Genomic DNA, 22,679 nt, shown 5'->3' with positions numbered 1-22,679 from the left:
AGAAGAGAAGAATGAGGGGGGATTTGATAGCTGCTTTCAACTACCTGAAAGGGGGTTCCAAAGAGGATGGCTCTAGACTGTTCTCAATGGTAGCAGATGACAGAACGAGGAGTAATGGTCTCAAGTTGCAGTGGAGGAGGTTTAGATTGGATATTAGGAAAAACTTTTTCACTAAGAGGGTGGTGAAACACTGGAATGCGTTACCTAGGGAGGTGGTAGAATCTCCTTCCTTAGAAGTTTTTAAGGTCAGGCTTGACAAAGCCCTGGCTGGGATGATTTAACTGGGAATTGGTCCTGCTTCGAGCAGGGGGTTGGACTAGATGACCTTCAGGGGTCCCTTCCAACCCTGAGATTCTATGATTCCCCCGAAGTCACACAGAGAGATGCTCTTGGCAAAGTCAGAACCCAGATTTTCTGAGTTCCAGCCCAGCATTGTAACCACATGAGCATCCGGCTTCTCAATTACATTCTCAAATTCTCCCTTTGGGCTGAAATGTTCCATGCTTGATCTCAACCTAGAGGCAATACACTGGAGCAAAATCCACAGAGTAATTAATGAGTTAGTGAAACAGTGGAAGTCATTTTTTTTGGGGGGGGGGGGGGGGAAGCGGGGTTAAATTTTAAAAAAAGATGTATTTGCTCAACTAAAATTGAAATATTCAGGTAACCCCTCCGCCTAGAATCTAGAGTCATGGGGCAAATGATCAGGTCTTTGCTGCACATGTGCTAGGATGTAAAATTCACTACCATTTTGCATCTGTCTGTGTCTTCCTCACAACTCCTAGACATCATTATTCCCATATCTTACGCAAAGAAAGACCCCTCACTTTGATTTGTTCATTTGTACTGTTTCAGCGAGTTTTTTTCCCCCAGAAATGCAGTCTCTATACAAACCCCAACCATTCAAAAATCATGAATCAGCTCCCCCCCCCACTATGAAATTGGCTTAAAAATAAGCATTACTGTTAAAATTATTTTTCAAATTAATACTTTTGGGTCTTTCCCTTTGCTTTGTGGTTTCTGAACTTTTAGGCGACAGTTGGGATCATATTTTCCAGCATTTCTCTAGAACCATAAAGGCAAAAAACTTACTGGTTTGTTTGTTTTTTTTATGAAAGCTGGGATTCTCACCCCAGAAGCTGGGGCTCTGAGAACACCAAAGATCATGAGACTTGTAACGAAATCTCAAATTAGCAACCTTGGAAATAAATATTTTTTGGCCTTGTCAGCTTGAGCGAGGGGGCTGATCTAACACGCAGATTGTAAAGGACAGGAGAAGGGTTTCTGTCGGCGGGGGGAGAGAGATACTCCGGGCAATTGCTGCACTAGGATGTTCTGGGGGGTGGGGGGGTGTATTATACGGCAAGGCTTTTTGCACGCTCAGACTTTAAGGCCACAAGGGACCACCATGATCAGACAGTTTGCCCTCCTGTGCACGGCAGGCCAAAGCACCTTACCCACCCCCGCCTGTAATAGACCCCAGCCTCCGGCTGTGTTGCACTGAACAGCGTTGTCATGGGTGTTGTCTCGGGGATGCTGCAGGGAGGAGCTGCACGGGGGAGGGTTGCCATGAAGCCGGGTGCACGCTGGCACGTGGCGAGGGTGCAGGGTGACTGCACGGGGGAAGCGCCGCACGAGGCGGTGCACGCGGGTGGGGGCTGCTGGCGGCGCCAGCTCTCGCGCGCCAGGGCAGCGGCTACCGGCGCCTCGCGCGCGGCCCCGCCTCGCCAAGGCCACGCCCTCCGGCCCCGCCCGTCTCCAAGGGCCGCGCAGGCGCAGCGTGGCGGGTGGCGGCGCCGCGCTGCGATTGGCCCCGGGCCGGAGGTGGGCGGGGCCCGAGTGTCCCGTGTCCCCGGGAAAGACGTCCGGGCGGAAACCCGGCGGGCGGAGGGTTGGGAGCGGCGCACACCCCTCCTCCCCTAGAGGAGAGCGAGCGAGCGAGCGAGCGGCGAGAAGGAGGCGGCGGCGGCGCAGCGAGAGGGTCCCGGAGCGGCCTCCGCCACGCACCCGCCCCCGGGCGGGGACCCCTCAGCGCCGGCCGGGGACCCCGAGCGCGGGGATGGAGCCGGCCAAGGGTAACTCCCCCCCCGAGTTCCCTGCCGAGCCCCCCTCAGTGGCCCCTCCTGGCCCCCCCCGCCGAGCCCCCTCCTTCCCCATAGCGCCCCCACTGCCGAGCCCCTCTCCGGGTCCCCCCCGCCGAGCCCCCTCCTTCCCCATAGCGCCCCCACTGCCGAGCCCCTCTCCGGGTCCCCCCCGCCGAGCCCCCTCCTTCCCCATAGCGCCCCCCCGCCGAGCCCCTCTCCGGGTCCCCCCCGCCAAGCCCCCTCCTTCCCCATAGCGCCCCCCCTCCGGGTCCCCCCTGCCAAGCCCCCTCCTTCCCCATAGCGCCCCCCACTGCCGAGCCCCCCTCCAGGTCCCACTCGCCAAGCCCCCTCCTTCCCCATAGTGCCCCCCCACTGCCGATCCCCCCTCCAGGTCCCACTCGCCAAGCCCCCTCCTTCCCTATAGCGCCCCCCACTGCTGAGCCCCCCCTCTGGGTCCCCTGCCGAGCCTCTCTCAATGGTCTCTCCGTGTCCCCCCAGCTGAGCCTCCTCCTTCCCCATAACGCCCCACCCTCCGTGTCCCCCCTGCTGAGCCCACTCCTTCCCCATAGCACTCCCCTCCCACCGAGCCCCTCCCCCCTTGGGGTCCCCTGCCGAGCCTCCCCTCAATGGCCCCTCCAGGTCCCCCATGCTGAGCCCGCTCCTTCCCCATAGCACTACCCCCCCCCCCAGCCGAGCCCCCTCTCCAGTCCCCACCCTTCTGGGTCCCCTGCCGAGCCCTGTCTCTCTCCGAGACTTATGCATAAGGCCCCCCAGACTTCCATCAGCCCCTCCCAGATCCCTGACTCAGCCCCTCCCTAGCTTCCCCGCCGGTTCTCGTCCTTAGCTCTGCCCCCATGACCTCCTGCCTCGTCGTCTCCCCCTCCACTCCCTTTGCACAAGCCTCCAGCCTCAGCCCCTTCCAGGATTCCCTCCTCCTCCATCTTTCCCCTCATTCCAGGACCCCCAGCCCTGGCTCCCTGCTTCTCCATAGCACTCCCCCCCCCCTTATCTCTGTTCCCTTCCCCTGCAGCCTTATTCCCCGATAGCCCCTGCCCCATCACGCCCAGCTGTATCCCATGGTGCCAACAAGCGGGCCAGCTGATTACGCAGCCCTAAGAAAGGTCCCTCGTCGCCCTCACTCACTCTGCTCTAACTCTCCCTTTCCTCCTCGCATCTCTCCCCTCTCATTACAGCTTCCTCCCTCTTTCCTCTTTACTCCACTGCTTCAGTGCCAGGCAGGGACCAACTCTCCCTCCCCTCCGTCCCTATCTGGCTGATGATTTTCCCCTTCTCAAGTTTTATCTTTCTGTGTTCTCTCCTTGACTCTTATTATTTTTAAAAACACTAAGGGTGACTTTGCTGGACGAACAGCTGCAGGCAGTGTTTGTTTTGTGGACTCACTCTCTTCTGTGATAAGTAGTTAGGGACCCATGTGTCTGAAGCCTGGATGCAAGGTTTAATTTGTTTAATTGGTCTCACTAAACTTTCTCTCTTAGGCTAGTCAGCTCTGATAAATGAGGTTGAAGTTGGGTAACATCTTCCTTAGGCTACACTGGTCACAATGTCATTAGCTTTGAAACAGCTTTATCTTAAGTGCTGTTACTGTATCCTCAGAGGGTTGTTTTGTTTTTCTAATACAGTATCCTTTCAGTCTTGGTATGAAAGGGTGATGAGCTGCCCTCTTGTTTTTAGAGTGCTATACAAGTGCTAAGTTAATATTAGTATTTGGTGAAGCCCTGTGTGTGTGTGTGTGGAAATGCACACAAGATGTACAGCCTGGGACACACACCTGTTAACTTGAAGTTGCAATGCAAACAGAAACTTTAGGAGATGCTGATGACTAAGTAAAGCTGTTAGATTTCCTGTGTCTGTAATTAATAGGTTAACAGTGGGTAGGGGTGAACATAATGGGAACTCCTAGCCCTGTGTGTCTACTACTCTTGTGTATTTTTAGACTGGCTACCCTCAGTGGCTCACAGCATTTAAAGATGGAGAAGCTGTATTATACTATCAAATCCAGGCCTGTCTGCTGCACCTTATCATGCATCCACAGGGTTATAGGTGAATGATCATGCATTCACCTATATCTGCATCATTGGTTCTTCTCTTGAATTCAAAAGGAAAATTGGTGTTTACTCATATTGTAAAGTGTCATTTACTTTCAGTCCTTTTTATCTCTTGATCTTTTGACTAGTTCCAGTGTAGTGAAGAGTTAGTCAGACATGCCTTCAACTGAGGACTTTGCACTGCCCTGGCAGGGAGATGGACTTCATTCAAGTTTCTAACTCTTATGATACATCAGTAATTATTGGCACCCTCAGTATACTAAGCCTTTCACAAACAAAGATGCAGGTGAGGTTCCTGCCCTGAGAACTTTAATAATGACTCCAGGGATATGTTACCTATGTTAAGGCCAGAAGTAGAAAAGTATGCACTTGAACGTCTGTATTTTTCATAAAGATATATTAGATGACCTAGATAAACTGGGAGCAGACTTCTAGCAAACTTGATTAATGGGTTTCCTCCCAAATACTACCCAAGAGAACCTTTTAAAAAAAAAAATCAAATCTTCATGTTTGCACTCTGTAAAATATTTCTTAATTGGGGCATGCTCTGAAAGAGCCTAAGATTCTACTATAATATTTTGTCCTGCCAGAAATGCTAGTGCATGTGGTAATCCTAATGGAAGTCAATAGCTTCATAAACGTCTGTGTCTGAAGTCTTGCTGCTCAGCCAGTGATTTCTAACTTGAGCTTGACTAGGACCCTGGTCTTGCAAAGAGCTCTGCTTTGACAGACTCATAGTGAGGTCAGCGGAGCCCTGTGCAGGCAGAGGGGTCTACCTGTGCAAAACTTATTGCAGGATCAGAGCCAAAGTAGTTTAATAAAGAGCACTAAGGATCTGACCTTGAGTGGTGCTGAGCAATCTCAGTTCCCATGGTGGTCAGTGGAAATTGGGGCTTCTTCAGCACCTTGCAGGTTTAGATTCTTGAACAGAATGATCAACTTTTATTTTCTGCAGGTGGCTGCCAAGTCAACCAAGATGTCATTTTGTTTTATGGCCCTATAGAAATGAAATATAAATATTTTTGCACAATTATATTAATAAGGAAAAGATCGAGAGGGGATAAAGTCACTATTAGAAGTCCAAGAGCGTTGTTCATTTCTCATTTGGTATTTGTCATGAATAATAAATACTACTTTTGAATTACAGTGGCACCCACAGGGCACGATGGTTCTCCATTGTGCTAGGCACCCATTGAACTTATAGATCCTGCCCCAAGGAGCTCATATCTAAGATAAAATGCAGGTGGGGGAATGAGGATAAGGGCAACAGTGAGAGGAAGTAGTGCAGAACTTGCAGGTTTGAGGGTTGCTTTTTAATGATAACAAGCGGGACAGTGATGTCACTGGTTCCTTCTGGCCACCTGCCTCATCATTAGGTTATTAAAATGTTTTCACTTGCAAGGGAGTAATAACTAATCATTTTAATCTGGTTAGGATACTCTGATGTGGACCAAATAGGATTAATATTAACAAACTAGAAATCTATGTGGCTTGCAAATGCCATCTTTGTATGTAAATGCTACTTTCTGATATAAATCAAAATGGACTATGCTATCATCCTGCCTGGTCGCACTAAGGATTTAGTTTTTTTAGAAGGCTATTGTCTGTCACGTGCCTGCTATTTTTAATGGTGCCAAATACAAGATAGAGATGCATCCTGCTGATAAATGTTTGGAAGCAAGGCTTTATTTTGCTGTGCAGCATGCGCTTTGTGTGCGTGAGTATACGGGCGAGAAGAAATTAATTGCCTTGAAGTGAGCGTAGTGAGGCAGTGACACAGGTTTAAAAACAAGACCTGAGTTTACAAGTCCTAATCTGATGAGGAAAGGGAGCTTCTTGCCTTGATAATTGAAGGTTACCTCACTGCAGAACAGTAGATTCTGTGTGCTTTCACTGTGGGTGAGAAGGCTCATGACTCACGGACTTCAACTGTTGAGCAGCTTGGACAAACCCATGCTTACAGGAAACAGTCCTCGCATTGATGTTCGATAGTGGGAGTCACTATGTAAGGAATGCAATAACAGGACAGGTATTCTGTATGGTTTCAGGAGGCAGTGTTGTCTAGTGATTACACTAGGGACACAGGACTCCTGGGTTCTATCTGATGTCTGCCACTGAGTTGCTGTGACAATTTATGATTAGCTTACCTGTCTGTAAAATGGGAATAATACTTAAGCATTCCTGAGCGTTACGGTGTATGAGTGAAACCTTTCCTTTTGCTTTTGTTTGGTGATGAGCTCCTGTGTCCTAATAACCAAATGCTACCACAGGTTAGCAAGAATGGCAGTCTTTGCTCAGGAGATATGTGATGGTGGAAGAGGAGTGTGTTGCTAATGAAAAATAAGATGTCCTGGCAAAGTAGTTGTGTGGCAGCTGGAACAGCTGTTACCTTTTGTATCTTCCTTTGCAGAATGCCAGATTTGAATAATTTTTTAAAATATCTATCAGTTTTTATGTACTAAAGAAGTGGGTGAATTCAGCTGGTAGTGTATTTAAATGGATATATTTTAAAGGTAAATCCAAGGAAGAAACCTGTTATGCATGCACATCTTTAAGGGCTTGTTCCCTTTCTTCCAGTCTTCTGGTTGATCCTGCCATGAAGTCATAGACTCTATTTACAGTTTCCCCATCATTGCCATAGCACCAGACTGTGGTGCTGCAAAAAACAGTATTATAACTTCATTGCAGGATTGAGCAACAGGAAACACTATACTGCGTGGTGGGGAGAGTTATACAAGCACAAGGAGTCAATTATAGAAATTAGGGTTGAGGACCTTTTAGGTCCCATCTAGCTCATCCCCTAATTAACATGGGATTGATTCCCTGTAATATGTTTTCTGATGCATTGTCCAGTTCTCTTGCTTTGGGAGGCTGCTTCATAGTCTAATGCACTTCCAGATACTCAGAATTAACTTTCATTTGTTTAACTTCAGCCTATTTATTTGTAATTATATCCATCCTCCTAAACTGCTTTCCCACCAGTGGATGAAATCCTAACTTCGTTGAAATAAATTGAGTCAGGATTTCACCATTTGTGTTTTATGCATGTGAAATTCCTCCAAACTTAATATAACTGTTTGCAGATATGAGTGGGTTATATTTAGCTCTGTAAACTTTCCTCAGGATTTGGTCTCTCCAGCTCCTTAATTTTTGTTATTCTTCTCCAGAGTTTGCTATTTTTCTGATGAGACCACTTAAAGTTCTGGGCATCCCAGTGCCAGAACCATATATAAAGCAATATCTAATCTTTGCTTCCTGACATGATGCTTTTGCAGTCTAAAATGGCATTGTCTAAAATGGCATTTCTGTCTTTTTGGTCAATATTGGAAAAAGAGATGCTGAATATCGGGCAAATAAATATCTTTGCCTAGATGTTGTTTTCCTCAAGTGTAGCAGCTGTAAAAGTTTCTTTAAACAGGTTGACCATAAGTTACTCTTTAAGATGTCCGGTAAGCTGTATGAAAACCAAAGACCTATCTATACTGTCAAGAAGTTTACTGAATCAAAGATAGTATATGTAAGAGTCAGTGCCTAACAGTGTAGTTAAATCTCTTATGGCTTTATTTTCAGAGGTGCTGAGTGCGCTCAGCTCCTATGGGAGGTCAGTGAGAACTGTGATGGCTCAGTAGTTTTGAAAATCAGGCCACTAAGTATTTCCAGCCTAACCCCCGACTTTTATGCAGGTGCAGTTTTCTCAAGCTTTCTATCTGTGCAGATAGCCAATAAGAAAACTGCTTGTGTTTATATTAGATAAGGGCTGCGTACTTGGCTGAAGTGGAGGAAAGATTCTAACTTGATTCATTATGTATTCTAATTACTGTAATGATCTGTAATGTAACTGTGTGGCTAAGAAACAGTTACAGTTGCATAGGGATCATTCACACCTTGTTTGGCGCCTTTGAAGCTAACTGGCTCTGGCACTGTAAGAACTTGTGTGAGTCTGTACTTACCCATGCTTAGAAATGTAATGAGAGCATACATTGCTTAAGCTGTTTTTGGAAGTGTAAAGTATTTTTTTAAAATTTTTTTCATAGTTTTTTTACAGTGTTTTCTTTTTGTCAAGTTCTAGCATAAAAAGGGCTTAATTGTGTAAAACTTCCAATTCACATGCTCATTTCTGCATTGTCTTCCTCTTGCCAGCACAGCCCTTCACCCTCATGAGGCGGTTAAATGCAACACTGTGAATGTTACAGTATATGGGTCTTTGGGACAAAACCTTACAATCCAGATTTCTGTCTGCACTGCATGGATATTAAAGATCTGATGGCAGTCTTCATAAGAGTTCCGGTTACTCTGGGTGCCTCAGGCCAACCATTCCTCCCCCTTAGGTTGTGCAGCCTCCTGTAGGCTGCTGTTATGACTGGTTGCCGTCCATTCCCCTGCAGATGGCTGCATTGAACATGTATCAGAGTAACAGCCATGTTAGTCTGTATTCGCAAAAAGAAAAGGAGGACTTGTGGCACCTTAGAGACTAACCAATTTATTTGAGCATAAGCTCTCGTGAACTACAGCTCACTTCATCGGATGAGTACTGTGGAAAGTGTAGAAGATCTTTTTATATACACACAAAGCATGAAAAAATACCTCCTCCCACCCCACTCTCCTGCTGTTAATAGCTTATCTAAAGTGACCACTCTCCTCACAATGTGTATGATGATCAAGATGGGCCATTTCCAGCACAAATCCAGGGTTTAACAAGAACGTCTGGGGGGGAGGAAAAAACAAGAGGAAATAGGTTACCTTGCATAATGACTTAGCCACTCCCAGTCTCTATTCAAGCCTAAGTTAATTGTATCCAATTTGCAAATGAATTCCAATTCAACAGTTTCTCGCTTGAGTCTGGATTTGAAGTTTTTTTGTTGTAATACAGCAACTTTCATGTCTGTAATCGCGTGACCAGAGAGATTGAAGTGTTCTCCGACTGGTTTATGAATGTTATAATTCTTGACATCTGATTTGTGTCCATTTATTCTTTTACGTAGAGACTGTCCAGTTTGACCAATGTACATGGCAGAGGGGCATTGCTGGCACATGATGGCATATATCACATTGGTGGATGTGCAGGTGAACGAGCCTCTGATAGTGTGGCTGATGTTATTAGGCCCTGTGATGGTGTCCCCTGAATAGATATGTGGGCCCAGTTGGCAACGGACTTTGTTGCAAGGATAGGTTCCTGGGTTAATGGTTCTGTTGTGTGGTATGTGGTTGCTGGTGAGTATTTGCTTCAGGTTGGGGGGCTGTCTGTAGGCAAGGACTGGCCTGTCTCCCAGGATTTGTGAGAGTGTTGGGTCATCCTTCAGGATAGGTTGTAGGTCCTTGATAATGCGTTGGAGGGGTTTTAGTTGGGGGCTGAAGGTGACGGCTAGTGGCGTTCTGTTATTTTCTTTGTTAGGCCTGTCCTGTAGTAGGTGACTTCTGGGAACTCTTCTGGCTCTATCAATCTGTTTCTTCACTTCTGCAGGCGGATATTGTAGTTGTAAGAATGCTTGATAGAGATCTTGTAGGTGTTTGCCTCTGTCTGAGGGGTTGGAGCAAATGTAGTTGTATTGCAGAGCTTGGCTGTAGACGATGGATCGTGTGGTGTGGTCAGGGTGAAAGCTGGAGGCATGTAGGTAGCAATAGCGGTCAGTAGGTTTCCGGTATAGGGTGGTGTTTATGTGACCATCGTTTATTAGCACTGTAGTGTCCAAGAAGTGGATCTCTTGTGTGGACTGGACCAGGCTGAGGTTGATGGTGGGATGGAAATTGTTGAAATCATGGTGGAATTCCTCAAGGGCTTCTTTTCCATGGGTCCAGATGATGAAGAGGTCATCAATAGAGCGCAAGTAGAATAGGGGCGTTAGGAGATGAGAGCTGAAGAAGCGTTGTTCTAAGTCAGCCATAAAAATGTTGGCATACTGTGGGGCCATGCGGGTACCCATAGCAGTGCCGCTGATTTGAAGGTATACATTGTCCCCAAATGTAAAATAGTTATGGGTAAGGACAAAGTCACAAAGTTCAGCCATCAGGTTAGCCGTGACATTATCGGGGATAGTGTTCCTAACGGCTTGTAGTCCATCTTTGTGTGGAATGTTGGTGTAGAGGGCTTCTACATCCATAGTGGCCAGGATGGTGTTATCAGGAAGATCACCGATGGATTGTAGCTTCCTTAGGAAGTCAGTGGTGTCTCGAAGGTAGCTGGGAGTGCTGGTAGCATAGGGCCTGAGGAGGGAGTCTACATAGCCAGACAATCCTGCTGTCACATGTACTGTATGTATATAGTTTGTGCAGAACTTTGGCAACCTTTGGGCCTATCTCAGTGCTGGTGCTATAGAAATCATCCTAAAGGATGAATGGTGCTAAATAATACTGTTGAAACTTAGATGGATGCAAGTATTGTTCAAAAACTAGTCACTGAACACGCATAGTTCACTGCTTTTAGTATGAAACACTGCACTTTAATAATAATGCATATTAACATGTACATTATTTAAGATTCAGTCCTTGCTGCATTTTTGGTCAGTTACTCTGTCTTGGCAGTGCTCTGAAACTGAAAGCTAGAGTTTTTAATTTAACCTGAGAGAGAAACACTTTAGAATTAATAAATACAATTAAGGGTGAAGTCAGTCGTGCATTTACTGGATAGTGGTGATGTGAGTAGGACTTCGGAGTTATTCAGATAGCCTCCTTTTTGTGCCGAGACCTCTTCGCGTTTCATACTTTGAGGTTTAACCTCTAGACTCTTTCAAACCCACTTGGTCTGAAGCGCCTTATGCTATCAGCCTTAATGCTGAAAGTGGTTTGGTCATATTTTAATTCTAGCACAAAAATACAATTAATTAGGAAGATGCCACTTATAAAAAGCGTAGTTGCTGTTTTTACAAAAGTTAAAACTTCCTTAATTTAGAAACGGGGGGCGGAGGGGCACTTCTGTTTCAAAATGTTTTGAAACTACTTACTTTTAGCATTGTTGCTATTTTGGCTTAGCAGCTGCTTTTTGTAATGTGCATGTAGATTTTGGACCCAGGATATTCAGTTAAAAATGTCTTGCCTCCTGTGTCTGAAAACCCCACCTGGGGGGAGAATACAATTTGCTATCCTGCAGTAGCTCACCTCATGACAAACAATAGTCATTCAAGTTGAAATTTAATACACTTTGGCTTTTTGGATGTCTCAGACTGGGACAGGTCTTCACTTGGGCTATCTGAACTGATGGGTATTTGTCAATGGGAGGAAAATAGGTATCCTTCCTCGAGGCTGCCCAATAATCAGGAATTATTTGTATCTTGTCTTTTATACAGTGCTAAGCACATAGCCAGCACTTAGCAAATATAATAAAGGTGTTGGGTCACATCAGGCTCATTGTGTTTGTGTCTGCAGTCTCTGTATTGTGTTACTAGTCTGGCTTTGGTGTGCGTTGGCTATTTGAGAGTATATTAGACACCCAACCAGTGTTGCATATGTCTGATCAGCAATGTGCTTGGGAAGGAAGAGAGATGTCCAAAAGCCAAATGTGGCAAAAGTTAGAAACCACCCTGAAAGACTTGGATCTCATGTGTCTGGATGAAGGGCAGTTGTGTAGTTTGCTTTGTGAACAGCTATTTTGATAAGGAGCAGGGTTTGGTCAGTACAGGTGTTGGGCTGCTTAGCGCACAGCATTCTGTCCTGCCTAGCCTAAGGGTTTTATCCTGAATATTCCATTCAGGCAGGTTTTCAGTGCAAGTCTAGGGAGGCCATGTGGGGTTTCACAATACACCTCTTTAGGGTGATTCCTTCCGTGTAACTGTACGTGGTGATAAGGGAGGAAGAAAATGTCGCACAGGGCTTGAATCCAGATACATCTTTGCTCTTTAACTGATGAAATGGAGTCCCGATGGCATGTTGTGTTGTCTCGTGTTCAGGGCCTTCCTAATAGGGTAGTGGTATGGGTGACACAAGTCCTATTTCAGAATTAAAAATGTTTCAATATTTATTTAAAAATGATGTTGGGCACTTTCAACTTGGTCAGCCTCCAAAGCTGTCCCAAATTGTAGGTCTTGTTCTTGTAGGTGTGTGTTATAGCTCACAGTTTGTTTATTTTTAAAAAGTTACATCTTCTGTCATGTCATCTGAGGATCTCCAAGCACTTTGCAAACATTTAAGCTTCACAGTACGCCTGTTTAAAAGGCTCTCATCCAAGTTTTATGGTTGGGGGGGGGCGGATATTGAGGCACAGAGGACAAACAGTGAGTTCATAACAGAAATGGGACTACAGCCCTGAAGTCCTGGCTCCCAGCCCCATGGTCTATCCACTAGTCTGTGCTTCCTCCCACACAAGAAGATCACACAGTAAAGCGGGGGAAGGGGTCTACAAGTTTTAAGTTTCATGTTCCTAATGTATTTCTTTGGAGATATTTTTCTGGATTTAGCTAAAATGTACAACATAGGGTTGCATTTAAGATCAATATTAATGCTTGATTTTGGCAGTGGCCCTTATGAAACCATAAACTACTACTTTCCAGTAAAATTTAAAGTTCTAACAAAGCAGCTGTTCTTCTCACTTCATTTTCTTTGTTTTTAAAGTGTATATTTGATCATGTGAAAACTCTCAAGTTCTCAATCCTAGAACTAGTGTATTGGGTGCAGGCATGAGCAGTTTGATACAGTGGATTTTATTTGTGTCCTGGTAAGATGCTTGGTAAAATGTGATACTTGGTTCATCATGCTCTGGAAGACCCAAGTGACTTTAAGAATGTATCTAATGTGCTTAATTTACAGTAAGTGAATAAACATACTTCATCAATTGCATTTTTATTCTTTTCCCTTTCTCTTTCTTTTTGTCTGTTCTCATGTTGAATGTTTGTATCATTTAGTCTGAGATCTTTGGGGCAGGGACCATGACTCTAGTCTCTGTAAACTGCCATGCAAAATTATGGCTCCGTATATGTATATATGTTTTTGATTGTAGCATGCTAATTAGTATCAGCATTTTTAAATCTTATTTTGCTACATAAACAATTGCAAGGTACCACTATTATGGTAACAGCAAGTACTGTGTGTGCCTAACACTGTAATTCTGTTGCATATCTTTATGGTTTGGAAAATAAGTCCTTTTCTCAGAAAGTTTGGCTGGCATGGGACATGTCTCATAAATGATCAGAAAAAGCAGACTAGCTCAGAAAGACAGACAGATCAGCCTTGATTTATATTTGGGGCTGTATTTTTATGAATGCTATTCAATTCTTTCTGAGAACCTGGCTCTAAACATTAGTGAATGGAATATGAGCTTCATATATAACACACTGATTATTGGCAGTTTCCACGGTATGCATCCGATGAAGTGAGCTGAGCTGTAGCTCACGAAAGCTCATGCTCAAATAAATTGGTTAGTCTCTAAGGTGCCACAAGTACTCCTTTTCTTTTTACTGATTAAAGGGTTGCCTATACTTGTGAATAGTTTGTTTGGTTTGAAGGTGGGATTGTTCTGAGGACAGCAAGTTCCTCATACAAACTATTAACGGCTTTTTCCTCTCTTGGACTCCAAAGGAGGATGATCAAGATTTTTGATTTTTTTTTTTGTTTTGGGTTTTTTAAACTTGTCTATGGCCAGATCTTCATTAAAAACTTTTGCTAGTATAATTTTGATTAGGGGTGTGATATTTTTAGGACACTTCTGTACTGGCAAAAGTCATCGCGTAGACACAGTGTGCTGTCAAACACGTTTTTTATATTGGCATAACTCATGTCAACATTCACATTAGCATAGCTGTACTGGCAAACCCTCCTAACTTGTCTAGTATAGACATTGCCTGATTACAATATGCTATGCTACAGTTTTGCAGTAGTTCAGTCCTGTATGTACTGCATGACTCAACTGTGTCTTTGTTTTTAACCATCCAGGGACACTACTACATTTATAACTGTCCTTGCAACATGGTTGACTTTTGCTGGGGGCTGCAAAAGTGGGTTAACTTCTGTAATTGTCTTGGGCGCTTAAGCTTTGCGTGAACAGTGTAAAGATTTTGAACACTTAAATACTTGACCTTATCAATATAGCCTTGTTCATACTAAAAGTTGAAATACAATTCAACCCAATTTGGCAGTCCTGTGGGCTTGTCTCTTGCACTGTCTACTGTATGAGTCCAGAGAGGAACCCTATGGTTAATACTGAATGCTGTCTGCTTTCTGAATGATCTGATTCATACAAATTGTTTTTCACCTTCAGTTCAGCGATTAGCAGCTACTAGACCTGTCTGTGTTTTCCTGATAGGTTGGCCCAGCTCCTCACTTACATGGTTCCATTGGGGTATGGTTACAGCTAAAGGCGATGTCTCCTTTTCTGTGCAGTTACATATCTATTGCTTCACTGCTTAGAAGAATGAGGGAATTAAACTTAGTAGTGATGAATATGGATGTTCTTAATGTGACTTAGTACTTATGGCATTCGGTTTCTGTGGGTGTGGTGGCCAAGCAAGGAGTATTATTCATGTAAGGACCAGGTTTATTATACATCAGAGCTACATGTGGCTCATAGTTCAGTGTAATCTTAATATTGTTTTCCCAATGCTTCTGTGTAATAACATTTTGAACCACAGTTTAATTTGACTGCAAACCCTATGTTTAAGTAGTGATCATTTGTTAAATAGTGCACACACAATTTGGGGTGAAGGAAAAGAAGGGGTAAAAATGCAAGAGATAAACTTAAATGTTACTCTTAGCTTTGAAGTTGCTAGCATTAGAGTGGTATCATGACTTAAATGTCATGGTATAGGTTTTGTGCCTAACTGTTCCCCATATTTAAAAAAATCCTATATTATGTGAGCGTAGCAGGGTGCTGCTGAAAAAACGCCTAATTAGCCCCTACTCAGCCAGCTCCAATCAAGAGAAATAGATTGGGGCTGGTGTAACAGGCATGATGCCTGGCCTGGGGATTGACTCCACCTGTGGGCCTGACAAGCCAGCAGTTTGAGGGCTGGGAGCCAGTATGAAGGGGGGCTGCCAGGAGAACGGGCAGTTTCCTGGCTGCAGGATGACTGCTAGCCAAAGAGGGAACTAACCCTGTAAGCCTTGTAAATAGCTCAACACTGGTGGTGGGAGAACTGTGTGTGTAAATAAAGCCAGGGGTTCTGCATAACCGGAAGCCTCTCTGAGCTTTATTGGGGCAGTCAGCGGGCCCCAGGAAGAGGAGCGGGCAGAGGACCCTGTCACAGTGAGGTTAGAGAATGCACTAGTAATTAAAAAAAATTGGAATCATAGGCACTGGAGATGGATTAGGACCCACTTAATCTGCTTCCTGCCCCACTATCCCCTGGTGTACATTTACTAATGTTAAGTCCATCTGCATGAAATTCTTCCGTTCTACCTCACAGCCCAGACCATCTTATGACATAGTATTTCTGACATTTGACACACCCAAGCCCTGTTAAAAACAGGCTTCTGTAACTGGGCTGGGAACTGCACAGACCCATCCCAATTTCAATGTACATATTTTTATTTTAAACAGCACAAGAAACATTTGAATGTACTTGAAGTTAGGATAGACGTCAGGTTTGGCTGCTGTTAAAGTAAAATCACCTTTAAAAATAAAAGGCAAAGTCAGATAAACAACTTTAAATTCTTTGGCAAATGAAATATATTTCTTGGGCTGTAACTGCAAAGATCCCTAATGTGGTGTTGGGTGTTGTATAAACAAATCACCTGTGTGATCATGAGTTAATAGGAAATTGACATCAAGTACTGTAAAGAAATAGGTGTGCACATCCTATGAATTTCATAGTTCTTTTAAGACAAAAATGCTTTCTTGGGCATTTTTAAGAGCCTGATCCTGCAACACTTACCTGTATGAGCAGTCTCTTTGACTTCCGCGGGGCTGCTGGATTTGACCCAAAAATTGCATAGTCAGTGTACAGGCTCAGAATCCTTTAGCATCCTTTACAAATGTTCTTTCTTGAAACCTAAACCTTGAGAAACCTTAAACAAAACGTGTCCATGTGTGCACTCAGTCTTTTCAGGAGTAGTTATTTAAGGTTGGGCAAAAATAAATACCAAACCTTTTTTTCCCTGTTCAGTCTACTAGGGTTGTGCCAGAATCAAGATTGGATGCTATCCTACTGGCCTTGATAAGATTGCCCAGTTTTCTGAAGGTCGACTACTTATAGGAGCCGAATTATTAAAATTCTTAAAGAATTGTAATGCAAGAGTCTCTTATCAGTGGTGTTGAAAGTGCAGTTGCCAATTTGAGAATCTGTAATGTTTTGCTTTCATATTTGTGTACAACCAATATAGCATCTGGCACACTGATCTGATTCAGTGCCAAATGCAAACCTGGGAACAGTCTTTAAAAACAAAGTTTGGTATAGAGCTTTTTTAATTTGACGAGTGGTATTGACAAGGCAAATGACTCCAGTATTGTAGGCTGTGGACATAAGGACTCTGTCATTGTTGGCAGAAAAGTTCTGTAGTGTAACTCAATATAGTATTTTGCATAAACCTATATGGGGGCTTGATCTCTCCAGAGACCCATAAGAGACCACAGAACTATTCTGAATTTAGCAATGTGTTCATTAGAGACTTGGGTAAAATACCAGATATACTTCGCTCCTGACCAATAAAAATGGCTTGGTTATAACTTTTTATGTGTGTGTAATGCTTTGTAAATTATAAATAGGGGTGACTTTACCCACTGCTCAAATGCAGGTGTTTCTGGGGTGTTTTAACAGCACAAAACTTTGCATGGTGGTTCTCTCCATCGGCATAGGAGTGTTCTCATCTAAGCACTGCACCTGTGCCGATGCAGTGTTTTTCACACCGAAGCAGTGCAAGATCAATGGAAGAATTCTTCTGTCGACCTAGCTACGCCGCTTGGAGAGATGGATCACCTGTGCATAGCTAAGTTGACGGAAGAATTCTTCCATTGACCTTGCACTGTCTACGCCAGGGGTTAGGTCAGTATAGCTACATGTCTCAGAGGTGTGGATTTTTCACACCCCTGAGAGAGATGTAGCTACACTGATGTAAATTCCCAATGTACAGCAGTCCTCACTCAGTTTGCTAATCTCTGCTTTGTGAGAGATCTGCCTGGAGCACAGCACAAGGTGGTCAGCTACAAGCCAGTATCAGAGGAAAGTGCTGAACTTTTAATGACTGATTTAAAATATACTCTCATCTAGGGGGAAAAAAAATCAACCATTTCAAATGTCACAAACTGAATTCCTAAAGGGAATCTGGATTTGACCACACACCTCCAGAGATTAATCCGAGACCAGGCCTGATTCATTCATTCAGCATCGCTGCCATCCTGTCCCTCCCTTTTATTTAGTGCACTGCAATTTATTTAAAAAATGATGTATGACTCTGGAGAAACTGGTTTCCTCAAAAGGAGGTTATTGGTGCCTGAATATCACTCTTGCAGTATGACAATATGTACAGAGTAGGACAAACCAAGTTAAAAATCCAGTAACCAAAGATCCAATCATTTTCTATCAAAATACAAAGGAGTGATCCATGAATCAGACTGGAACCCTCAACATGTAGTTCTATGATATATAATTAATTATACGCCATGTGCTGAAATACCTATGTGCAACGGGATAAGTGCAGGATGTACTAATAACATTTATTCTACTCTTTTCCTCATTCTTGTTGACCCTGTGGTGGTTACATTTTAGAAGTATTTCATTTTTTTTTCTTTCAATGCCAATAATAATTCTTTAACTTCATTGTGGGGTAGAATTCTTTAAACCTAATATACTAAGAGTAGAATTGTGTCCAGATAATTCTTTTTTGAACACCCACGGAGATTTTAGTTAGGGCTTGTCTACACCATGCAGCTTTTTTGACACAGCCTTGTCACTAAAAGTCAGCATGTGTAAACACTCTTTGTCGGCACTCTGTCGGCTCTTTTGCCGACTAAATACTTCCAGCCCCACGAGTGGCGTTCACTTTGTCCGCAGGAGAGCGCTCCTGCCAACAAAGTCGCAATCACTCTGCCACTTGTGTCCGCAAAACTTTTGTCTTTCACTGGGGGGGCTTTTTAAAGTACCTATGAAAGACAAAAGTTTTGTTGACAACTTTGCAGTGTAGACATACCTTTAGAGGAGCAGAGAAAAGCGATTGAAATTGAACTGACGCACTTTGCGCCTGGTCTTTGGAGGGGTCGAACACTTATCAGGACTGGATTTCCCCCCCTGATTGACTAACTTAAACAACTGTAGATTTAAGTCTGGCTAAATATTCAAGTCTCAACCTGATACAATCCAAGTCATAAACTGCTTAAACAGGATGTGATAAAAGTTGAGAAGACCCTCTGTAAAGGTGATTTGCTACTATAATTCAGTATCAACTGTAATAAGATCAAGCTTGTGTGTGTGTACTTGTAAAAATATTCTTTGTTTCATATTTTGCAGTAGAAGTTGAATATTGAATAAAACCAATTCCTGTGTGTACTAAGATAATAGGACTTCTGTTTTCCCAACTTTTTTCTTGAGTTGACTTTGCTTTTGAAAAATGCATCATGGAATGTTGTCCAGAGGTTTGACCAAGGTACTGAAATTGAGGTTTGTTCTTGACTGTACCTCATGCTCTCGCTGTGTGAGAGTTCCCTTGTGTTCTCAGTTTCTCCTCTGCAAAATAAGACAGCAAATACTTACCAATGTGTCCTAATAGTGAAGTTAATTAGCCTTTTTATAGCTTAGCTAATGTCTGTAAAATGCTAAGTAGTCATCATGACATCCCTATGAGGTGGGTATTTTCGTTCTATTAGGATAACTAACTGATGTCTGTAAAACACATGAAGATCTGTGTAGGCAAGGATATATTTATATATAATATTGGGGTCACCTATCCTGCATCATAATCAAGGTTGAGCCATGCTCCCACATTAAGAGCAGATGTTTGAGTGCTATAAACTCCACATGCATTCTTTGATTGTTTTGAGAATTGGTATGCCTCGCTGAGGCCTGGAATAGGGTTAGCGGAGCAAGTTTGGGGACATTTGGTCAAGAGGTTTCTCAAGATATAGCTACACCTAAAAATGATCTGGCTTTTAGAATTTTCAGTTCTTCTAACATTTCTTGGGGCAGAGCTAGGAAAAACAGTTAATCTTTGACCCTCGTAAAACTCATATTGCTGTACTGCCTCTGGGCTCAGCTGTTCAGTTGAATGAAGGACCAATTCAGAAATATGTCAAGGTATTACTGTACAAGAGCCTGAGCACCTTAGCTTAACAGTGTCAGCTGTAAGTGCAATTTTGAGGAGGGTCAGCAGCCTATAAGCATATCCCCGATGCTATCTAGCTGTCTGAGCCTCCCCTTGGGAGAATTTCATGGGTGGTACTGTCTGTGGTATGAAGCCTGGTACAGTGACCTGGTGCTAGGCTGCCATACTGAAAATGAGATGAGAGATGTACCCAAGAGTCCTTGACAGGATGAAACTGTGCCAGGAGGGGTTCGCTGAACTCTGCAGCACCAGACACCACAGTCTGAGTCTGCAGGGAGGTAAGAACAGGGCTGTTTGGTGCCTGACACAGGGATGCAGTGCTGAGATTGGACTGGGGAACTGAGAACAGGCATGCTCAGTGCATGCTACAGTCATGCAGTATTGAGGGGAGATGAGACTGTTGGGCTTGTCTACCTGCACTGCAGTTCAGACCAGGGGTTCTCAACCTTTCTGAGCACCCCCCCCCATGCTATAAAAAGTCCACGGTCCACGTGTGCCACAACAACTGTGGTTTTTTTTTCCATATAAAAGTCAGGACCAGCATTAGGGGGTAGCAAACAGGGCCATTACCTGGGGCCCTGCAAAGCTAAGTTGCTCAGGCTTCAGCCCCATGCAGTGGGGCTTTGGCTTTCTACCCTGGGCCCCACCAAGTCTAATGCAAGCCTTGCTTGGCGGAGCCCCTGACACCTGCTTGTGGCCACTGAGGGGGTCTGGGGTCCCTGGCTGAGAACCACCGGTTTAGACTACAGGGGTGCAAATTGTAGAGCGTGCCAAAATGTTGCGCTCTATCTGCAAAATGTGGACTGTGTTAACACAAACTAGGTACCTTTAGGTTTCAGAGGAACAGCCGTGTTAGTCTGTATTCGCAAAAAGAAAAGGAGTACTTGTGGCACCTTAGAGACTAACCAATTTATTTGAGCATGAGCTTTCGTGAGCTACAGCTCACTTCATCAGATGTTCATCAGGTACCTTTAGTTTGCAACAGCAGCATCCACAAAGGGCTGTTGGAGTGCAGCATTTTGGTGCACTCTGTGTTCACACCCCTGTAGTCCGTAATGTGGTAGAGTGTAGATAAAATGGCTAAGTGGATGCCACAGGCACATACCCCTGAATTCAGAAGGGGAGGGAGAACTCCCATTGAGATGAATGGTACAGTTTACATCACTTAGAGCTGTTGTTTCAGGCTATATACATCTCCATGTGGAGCTCTCATTCTGCTGAGAACATCTCATGGAGATGAATGAGCCACTTTGCACCTCTGAGCTTATTTGGGGTGCAGTGTGTGTTTGGGGGGGGAGATGGTTAAATGTATGTTTTGGGGTTTTCAGAGGCTTACAGTAAAGTTTATCGATCCTTCACCTTCTAGAAGGGCACAAGGCAGTGCTAAGCAACCTTACGCCTTATGTCTGATTATGAACAAGCAAAGTTATGAGAAGGCATAAAAAGCAATCCCTCCTGTGATCCGATGAAGTGAGCTGTAGCTCACGAAAGCTCATGCTCAAATAAATTGGTTAGTCTCTAAGGTGCCACAAGTACTCCTTTTCTTTTAACCAGACTTTAGTAAGCTTAACAGCAGCTTTGGGTAGTAGAGACCACACTGGGGCTGAACGGACTTACTGCCCTTTTGTAGTGAATAGGAAGAGTGATAAAATTAAGTCATAATTTAGTTCTAGCTTTTAAAAAACCTGTTCGTGAAAACATACAGATTTCATAGAGGTGTCCTGAGATACTTCATCTGCTCAATAGGCTGCCTTGAAGAACTAGCCAGTTGAACTTACTGCAATGAGCTGTCATGTTAATATGCTTATAATAGGTGTCCATGTGGTAGACAGTCAAGATAAAAAGAATGAGAAGTCCTTGTGGCACCTCAGAGACTAACAAATTTATTTGGGCATAAGCTTTCGTGGGCTAAAGCCCACTTCATCAGATGCATGCAGTGGAAAATACAATAGGAAGTTTCAAGCTCCACTGTATTTTCCTACTGTATTTTCCACTGCATGCATCTGATGAAGTGGGCTTTAGCCCACGAAAGCTTATGCCCAAATAAATTTTAGTCTCTAAGGTGCCACAAGGACTCCTCATTCTTTTTGCTGATCCATACTAACACGGCTACCACTCTGAAACCAAAAAGAACAGGAGGACTTGTGGCACCTTAGAGACTAACCAATTTATTTGAGCATAAGCTTTCGTGAGCTACAGCTCACTTCACTGAAACCTGTCACTCTGAAACCAGTCAAGATAAAGAGGCTGGTGGTAAAAATACATTAGCTTACAAATTGATTTTCATTGTAATGTGCTACTGAAGCTTGAGGTCCTGACAGGAGCTGAATACTTTGTTTTGCATACACTTCTCATCTGCAGAGATGTAAAAGCGCACCTCTATACTCATCCTAACATGCCTTTCAGAAACAAATGCTCAGTGGTGCTAATAAATAGTATTTCCGCTTAAACTCCTTAAAACAAAATTAGATTTTTGTAAGCAGCGTTGTTGTCATCTTGTCAAGGTGAGCAGCGCTTATCTAAGTTTTATTTATTTATATATATTACCAGAAAAAGGTAATTCTGTGAACCAGCAGCATTGGGCATTCCCTTACAAGTTACTTCAATATTTAGCAAAGTTCTGAAGCTGATTTGATGTCTTTATAGTGCCCTAATTTGTTTGGCATGTCTAAAAATTAGATTAAGTTTAAGTTATAGTGGATCCTTCTGTTTCTTGCTATTTGGTGTTTGTCTGCTATCGACTTGGACGTTTTTGCCAGTGTTTGTCTCAAAGAGGGATTTTCTTAATCAAGAAGCGCAAGAAATTTTATCAGCCTGACTCTACACTGATCATTTCTCTTGTTTTTTGCATGCATATTTCAGAGTCTGCATCACAGCAGAAGAGGCGTTGAACTTTGAGAATTCCTAACAGTCTTGGACGTTGTGGTTTTAAAATGAGTAGTCATGCTCCATTCGAGGAAAATATTGACATCTTTCTCAATAGTCTAAAATAAGGCTGGGGGGGTGTTTACATCTCTAAGTCTCCAGTTGTTGAGATGCTAGTGGCATTGCTGCTGCCACATCTGTGGGAGGTTTGTTTTTCTTGTTTTTTGTTAAAACAGCTCCTCTTTTGACTCTGGGGATTACCTTTTTAATCAAACTTCATTGCATTAAATCTTTTTTTCATGGTTTTCCCCTTTGATTTTGAAGGCTGGAATTTAATACATACTGAACTGGTATCTTAGACTTGGAAGGACTTGTTGTATTTTGAAATTAGGCAGCATTTTAGGAAAATGTATGAAAGCTGTGTTGAGGAAATACTTAACTTACAGTATTTTACAAAGGTAAAATCTTCTGTGCCCTGAAGATCTGGTAA

The 22,679-nt window shown here is 43.6% G+C and overlaps 1 protein-coding gene across 2 annotated transcripts in view; it reads left to right on the top strand.

Moving 5' to 3' along the window:
• The first annotated feature begins 1,909 nt into the window (after positions 1-1,909).
• The window catches only part of OTUD7B (OTU deubiquitinase 7B), a 70,915-nt gene continuing 50,145 nt past the window's right edge, over positions 1,910-22,679 (top strand). The window contains exon 1 of one of the 2 annotated variants that reach the window (XM_048827990.2): positions 1,910-2,075. In XM_048827990.2, the coding sequence (XP_048683947.1) occupies positions 2,060-2,075 (16 nt within the window). In that variant the 5' untranslated portion in view covers positions 1,910-2,059. The remainder of the gene's footprint in view (positions 2,076-22,679) is intronic. The other variant, XM_048827989.2, reaches the window with a different exon arrangement.

This window comes from Caretta caretta, chromosome 24 (genome assembly GCF_965140235.1).
Source record: "Caretta caretta isolate rCarCar2 chromosome 24, rCarCar1.hap1, whole genome shotgun sequence".
In the NCBI taxonomy this organism is placed as follows: Eukaryota; Metazoa; Chordata; order Testudines; family Cheloniidae; genus Caretta; species Caretta caretta.
This window is presented reverse-complemented; position numbering and strand designations above follow the sequence as displayed.